Genomic DNA, 7,281 nt, shown 5'->3' with positions numbered 1-7,281 from the left:
GTGTATGGATATGTGAATGTGAGTGCACATGTGTGTGTGTGTGTGCACGCATGTGCAAAAGTGTGCATATGAGTGCATGTGTATGGGTATGTGTGCGTGTGAGTGCACGTGTGTGTGTGTGTGAGAGAGTCTGCCTGTGCATCTCTCAGTGTAAATCTGTATGTGCCTGTGTGTATGTTTGTCTGTCTCTACATGTTTATGTGTGAGGGATTGTCTCTATGTATATTAATGTATCTGTGTGGATGATGTATCTTCCCTAAGTGCTTACTAATCGCAGTGTTCCAAGACAAGCTCCTCCCACTGCTTTGGCTTCAATTTCACCCTAGCCCTCCCCACTAAACTCTCTAACCATCCTTGCTCCTGGCACTGAATGCAAACGTTGAATGTGGTGATCGAGCTTCCTGTAGTGCTATTATAGAACGACACTTCAGCATTCAAGCAGGAAGTAAATGATGTAGAGAACAGATTGAACTGTATGGATGTGCTGGAGCAGAGCAACCAGGGCGGACAGGAGCAACAGCACAACATGGTGAGTCCTCATGGGTTTCACGACATGTTTGTGAGCGCTTATTTATTGGTGTGTTGACATGGGGTGAGGGGGGGGAGTTTAAGTGTATTTTTGAGTGTGTTAGTCTATGAATGTGTTAGTATGTGTGTGTAATTCTGTGAGTGTGTTAGTCTGAGTGTGTTAGCCTGTGAGTGTCTTAGTCCATCTGTAAGTGTGTTAGTCCACCTGTGAGTGTGTTTGTCTGTGAGTGTGTTGGTCTGTGAGTTTGTTCGTCTTTGAGTGTGTTAGTCTGTAAGTGTCTTAGGCTGTGCATGTGCTAGATTGAGAGTGTGTTAGCCTGTGAGTGCATTAGTCTGCGAGTGCGACAGTCTGTAAGTGCATTAGTCTGTAAATGTTCGTCTCTGAGTGCGTTAATCTGTGAGTGTGTTAGTCTGTGTATGTGTTAGGTTGTGTGTGTGTTAGTCCATCTGTGAGTGTGTTAGTCTATGAGTGTGTTAGACTGTGAGTGTGTTAGTCTGAGAGTGTGTTAGTCTGAGAGTGTGTTAGTCTGTGAGTATGGTAGTCCATCTGTGAATGTGTCAGTCTGTGAGTGTGTTAGTCTATGAGAGTGTTTGTCCATCTGTGAGAGTGTTAGACTGTGAGTGCGTTACACAGTGAGTGTGTTAGTCTGAGAGTGTGTTAGATCATTTGTTCGTGTGTTAGTCTCTGAGTGCGTTTGTCTGTTCATGTGTTAGTCTGTGAGTTCATTAGTCTGTGAGTGTGTTAGTCTGTCAGTGTGATATTCTGTGAGTGTTAATCGGTGAGTGTGTTAGTCTGTGAGAGTTTTAGTCTCTGAGTGCGTTAATCTGTGAGTGTGTTAGAGCATAGAATATAGAACAATACAGCACAAAACAGGCCCTTCAGCCCTCAAAAGGAGACAGTGAGGTCTGCAGATGCTGGAGATCAGAGTTGAGAGTAAGTTGCTGGAAAAGCACAGCAGATCAGGCAGTATCCGAGGAACAGGAAAATTGATGTTTTGGGCAAAAGCCCTTCATCAGGAATGAGTCTGGGAGCCTCGGGGGTGGAGAGATAAATGGGAAGGGGTGGGGCTATGGAGAAGGTAGCTAAGAGTGCAATAAGTGGATGGAGGTGGGGGTAAAGGTGATAGGTCAGAGAGGAGGGTGGAGTGGATAGGTGGGAAGGAAGATTGACAAGTGGGACAGATCATGGGGACGGGGCTGAGCTGGTAGGTTGGAACTGGGGTAGGTTGGGGGGAGGGGAAATGAGGAAACTGTTGAAGTCCACATTGATGCCCTGGGGTTGAAGTGTTCCGAGGTGGAAGATGAGGCGTTCTTCCTCCAGGTGTCTGGTGGTGAGGGAGCGGCAGTGAAGGAGGCCCAGGACCTCCATGTCCTCGGCAGAGTGGGAGGGGGAGTTGAACTGTTGGGCCACGGGGCGGTGGGGTTGATTGGTGCGGGTGTCCCGGAGATGTTCCCTAAAGCACTCTGCGAGAAGGTGTCCAGCTTCCCCAATGTAGAGGAGACCGCATCGGGAGCAACGGATACAATAAATGATATTAGTGGATGTGCAGGTAAAACTTTGATGGATGTAGAAGGCTCCTTTGGGGCCTTAGATAGAGGTGAGGGAGGAGGTGTGGGCACAGGTTTTTCAATTCCTGCGGTAGCAGGGGAAAGTGCCTACAGCTACGTAGAACAGTTGATCTTCCGTAATTACACTGGCACCACTCCCCACCTCTTCCTCCGCTACATTGATGAATGCATTGGTGCTACCTCATGCTCCCGTGAGGAGGTTGAACAGTTCATCAACTTCACCAACACATTCCACTCCGACCTTAAATTTACCTGGACCATCTCTGACACCTCCCTCCCCTTCCTGGACCTCTCCATCTCCATTAAGTCGACCGACTTGACACTGACATTTTTTACAGACCCACCGACTCCCACAGCTACCTGGATTACACCTCTTCCCACCCTACCTCTTGCAAAAATGCCATCCCGTATTCCCAATTCCTCAGCCTCCGCCTTATCTGCTCCCAGGAGGACCAGTTCCACCATAGAACACACCAGATGGCCTCCTTCTTTAAAGACCGCAATTTCCCTTCCCACGTGGTTAAAGATGCCCTCCAACGCATCTTGTCCACATCCCGCACCTCCGCCCTCAGACCCCACCCCTCCAACCGTAACAAAGACAGAACCCTCCTGGTCCTTACCTTCCACCCCACTAATCTCCGCATAAACCTCATCATTCGCTGACATTTCTGCCACCTCCAGGTGGACCCTACCACCAGGGATATATTTCCCTCCCCACCCCTTATCCACTTTCCATAAACACCTTTCCCTCCGCAACTCCCTCATCAAGTCCACGCTCTCCCAACAACCCACCCTCCCCTCCTGCACCTTCCCTTGCCACCGCAGGAATTGCAAAACCTGCGCCCACACCTCCTCCTTCACCTCCATTCACGATCTCCTTTACATTGGGGAGATTGGATTCCTTCTCACAGAGCGCTTTAGGGAACATCTCTAGGACACCCGCACCAACCAACCCCACCACCCCGTGGATGAACACTTTAACTCCACCTCCCACTCTGCTGAGGACATGCTGGTCCTTGGCCTCCTCCATCGCCGCTCCCTCACCAACCGATGCCTGGAGGAAGAATGCCTCATCTTCCGCCTCAGAACACTTGAGCCCCAGGCATCAATGTGGACTTCACCTGTTTCCTCATTTCCCCTCCCCCCACCTTACCCCAGTTCCAACCTTCCATCTCAGCACTGTCCCCATGACCTGTCCTAACTGCCAATCTCCCTTCCCACCTATCCACTCCACCCTCCCCTCTGACCTATTATCTTTACCCCCATCTCCATCCACCTATTGCATTCTTAGCTACTTCTCCCCAGCCCCATCCCCCTCCCATTTATCTCTCCATCCCCGAGCGTCCCTGCCTCATTTCTGATGAAGGGCTTTTGCCTGAAATGTTGACTGTCCTGCCCCTTGGATGCCGCCTGAACTGCTGTGCTTTTCCAGCAACACACTCTCAACCCTTCGGCCCTCAATGTTGCACTGACCTGTGAACTAATCTAAGCCCATCCCCCTACACTATCCCATCATCATCCATGTGCTTATCCAAGGATTGTTTAAATCTCCCTAATGTGGCTGAGTTAACTACATTAGCAGGTAGGGCATTCCACGTCCTTACCACTCTCTGAGTAAAGAACTTGCCTCTGACATCTGTCTTAAATCGATCACCCCTCAATTTGTAGCTATGCCCCCTCATACAAGCTGACATCATCATCCTAGGAAAAAGACTTTCACTCTCTACCCTATTTAATCCTCTGATTATCTTGTATGTCTCTATCAAATCCCCTCTCAGCCGCCTTCTTTCCAATGGGAACAGACCCAAGTCTCTCAGCCTTTCCTCATAAGACCTTCCCTCCAGACCAGGCAACATCCTGGTAAATCTCCTCTGCACCTTTTCCAATGCTTCCACATCCTTCCCGAAATACGGGGACCAGAACTGTACACAATATTCCAAGTGTGGCCGCACTAACGTTTTTAATAGTTATAATGTGACATTACGGCTCTGGAACTCAATCCCTCTACGAATGAAACCTAACACACAGTATGCCTTCTTAACAGCACTATTAACCTGGGTAGCAACTTTCAGGGATCTATGTACATGGACTCCAAGATCCTTCTGCACATCCACACTACCAAGAATCTTTCTATTGACCCGGTATTCTGCTGTTCTGTTGTTCTTCCCAAAGTTAGTCTGTGAGTGTTTTAGTCTGTGAGTATGTTAGTCTGTGTGTGAGTGTCTTAGTCCATCTGTGAGTGTATTATTCTGTGAGTGTGTTAATCCAACTGTGAATGTGTTAAACTGTGAGTCTGTTAGTCCATCTATGAATGTTTTAGTGTGTGTGTGTTCGTCTGTGAGTGTGTTAGTCTGTGAGTGTGTAATTCTGAGAGTGTGTTAGTACATCTGTGAGATTGTTAGTCTGTGAGTGTGTTAGACTGAGAGCATGTTATCCATTACTGAGTGTATTAGTCTGTGAGTGTGTTAGTCTGTGAGTGTATTAGTCCATATGTAAGTGTTTTAGTCTGTGAGTGTTTTAGTCCATCTGTTAGTGTGTTAGTCTGTGAGTGTCTTAGTCTGTGAGTGTGTTAGTCTGTGAATGCCTTAGTCTGTGAGTGCCTTAGTCTGTCAGTGTGTTATTCTATGAGTGTGTTTGTCTGTCAGTGTGTTATTCTGTGAGTGTGTTAATCTGTGAGTGTATTATTCTGTGAGTGTATTATTCTGTGAATGTGTTGGTCTGTCAGTGTGTTATTCTGTGAGTGTGTTAGTCTGTCAGTGTGTTATTCTGTGAGTGTGTTTGTCTGATAGAGTGTTAGTCTGTGAGTGCCTTAGTCTGTGAGTGTGTTAGTCTGTCAGTGTGCTATTCCGTGAGTGTGTTAGTCTGTCAGTGTTATTCTGTGAGTATGTTATTCTGTGAGTGTGTTAGTCTGTGAGTGCCTTAGTCTGAGTGTGTTAGTCTGTCAGTGTGTTATTCTGTGAGTGTGTTAGTCTGTGAAAGTGTTAGTTGGTGAATGTGTTAGTCTGTGAGACTGTTTGTCTATGTGTGTGTTAATCTATGAGCGCATTAGAACATAGAACATAGAATATAGAACAATACAGCGCCCAACAGGCCCTTCAACCCTCAATGTTGCACTGACCTAATCTCAGAACTAATCTAAGCCCATCCCCCTACACTATCCCAACATCAGCCATGTACTTATCCAAGGATTGTTTAAATCTCCCTAATGTGGCTGAGTTAACTACATTAGCAGGTAGGGCATTCCACACCCTTACCACTCTCTGTGTAAAGAACCTGCCTCTGACATCTGTCTTAAATCGATCACCCCTCAATTTGTAGTTATGTCCCCTCGTACAAGCTGACATCATCATCCTAGGAAAAAAGACTTTCGCTGTCTACCCTATCTAATCCTCTGATCATCTTGTATGTATCTATCAAATCCCCCCTTAGCCTTCTCCTTTCCAATGAGAACAGACCCAAGTCTCTCAGCCTTTTCTCATAAGACCATCCCTCCAGACCAGGCAACATCCTGGTAAATCTCCTCTGCACCATTTCCAAAGCTTCCACATCTGTCCCGAAATATGGGGACCAGAACTGTACACAATATTTCAAGTGCGGCTACACGAGTGTTTTTAATAGTTATAGCGTCTCACTACATGAACGTAATCCCTCTACCATAAAACCTAACTCACCATATGTCTTCTTAACAGCACTATTAACCTGGGTGGCAACTTTCATGGACTCCAAGATCCTTCTGCGCACCCACACTACCAAGAATCTTTCCATTGACCCAGTATTCTGCCTTCCTGTTATTCTTCCCAAAGTTAGTCTGTGAGTGTGTTAGTCCATCTGTGAGTGTGTTAGACTGTGTTACGCAGTGAGTATGTTAATTTGTGAGTGTGAGTCCATCTTTGAGTATGTTAGTCTGTGAGTGTGTTCGTCCATCTGTAAGAGTGTTAGACTGTGTTACACAGTGAATGTGTTAGATTGTGAGTGTGTTAGTCTGTGAGTGCGTTAATCTATGAATGTGTTTGACCATCTGTGTGAGTGTGTTACACAGTGAGTGCATTACACAGTGAGTGTCTTAGTCTGTGAGTGTGTTAGTCTGTAAGTGTGTTATTCTGTGAGTGTTTGTCTGTGAGCGTGTTAGCCCATCTGTGAGTGTGTTAGACTGTGTTACACAGTGAGTATGTTAATTTGTGTATGTTAGTCCATTTTTGAGTGTCTCAGTCTGTGAGTGTGTTAGTCTGTAGAGTGTTAGTCCATCTGTGAGTGTTTGTCTGTGAGTGTGTCAGTCCATCTGTAAGTGTGTTAGACTGTGAGCTTGTTAGTCCATCTGTGAGCATGTTAGTCTTTGAGTGTGTTAGTCTGCAAGTGTCTTAGTCTATAAGTGTAGTTGTCTGTGAGTGTGTTAGGGTTTGAGTGTGTTAGTCTGTGTGTGTGTGTTAGGGTTTAGATCAGACTGGTGCTGGAAAAGCACAGCAGGTCAGGCAGCATCCGAGGAGCAGGAAAATTGATATTTCAGGCAAAAGCTCTTCATCAGGAATGGAAGCAGGGAGGAGAGATAAATGGCAGGGGTGGGGCTGGGGAGAAGGTAGCAACGAGTACAATGGGTGAATGGGGGTGGGGATGGAGGTGATGGCTCAGGGGGAGGGTGGGGGAAGGTAGCAAAGAGTACAATAGGTGAATGGGGGTGGGGATGGACGTGGTAGGTCAGAGGGGAGGGTGGAGTGGAGAGGTGGAAAGGAAGATAGGCAGGTAGGACAGGTCATGCGGACAGTGCTGAGCTGGAAGTTTGGAACTAGGGTGAGGTGGGGGAAGGTGAAATGAGGAAACTGTTGAAGTCCACATTGATGCCCTGGGGTTGAAGTGTTCCGAGGCGGAAGATGAGGCGTTCTTCCTCCAGGCGTCTGGTGGTGAGGGAGCAGCGGTGAAGGAGGCCCAGGACCTCCATGTCCTCGGCAGAGTGGGAGGGGGAGTTGAAATGTTGGACCACAGGGTGGTGTGGTTGATTGGTGCGGGTGTCCCGGAGATGTTCTCTAAAGCACTCTGCTAGGAGGCGACCAGTCTCCCCAGTGTAGAGGAGACCGCATCAGGAGCAACGTATACAATAAATGATATTAGTGGATGTGCAGGTAAAACTTTGATGGATGTGGAAGGCTCCTTTGGGGCCTTGGATGGAGGTGAGGGGGGAGGTGTGGGTGC

At 47.4% G+C, this 7,281-nt stretch overlaps 1 protein-coding gene across 2 annotated transcripts in view; it reads left to right on the top strand.

The window, feature by feature from the left end:
- Positions 1–362: 362 nt before the first annotated feature.
- fyb1a (FYN binding protein 1 a) overlaps positions 363–7,281 on the top strand; it is a 206,799-nt gene continuing 199,880 nt past the window's right edge. The window contains exon 1 of one of the 2 annotated variants that reach the window (XM_043703060.2): positions 363–529. In XM_043703060.2, coding sequence (XP_043558995.2) covers positions 476–529 — 54 coding nt within the window. In that variant the 5' untranslated portion in view covers positions 363–475. The remainder of the gene's footprint in view (positions 530–7,281) is intronic. The other variant, XM_043703074.2, reaches the window with a different exon arrangement.

Source organism: Chiloscyllium plagiosum, unplaced genomic scaffold (genome assembly GCF_037043375.1).
Source record: "Chiloscyllium plagiosum isolate Xiang-an unplaced genomic scaffold, Cpla_swu_hap1 HiC_scaffold_2, whole genome shotgun sequence".
NCBI lineage: Eukaryota > Metazoa > Chordata > Chondrichthyes > Orectolobiformes > Hemiscylliidae > Chiloscyllium > Chiloscyllium plagiosum.
Note: the sequence above shows the minus strand (reverse complement) of the source record. Positions and strands in the feature narration are given on the sequence as shown.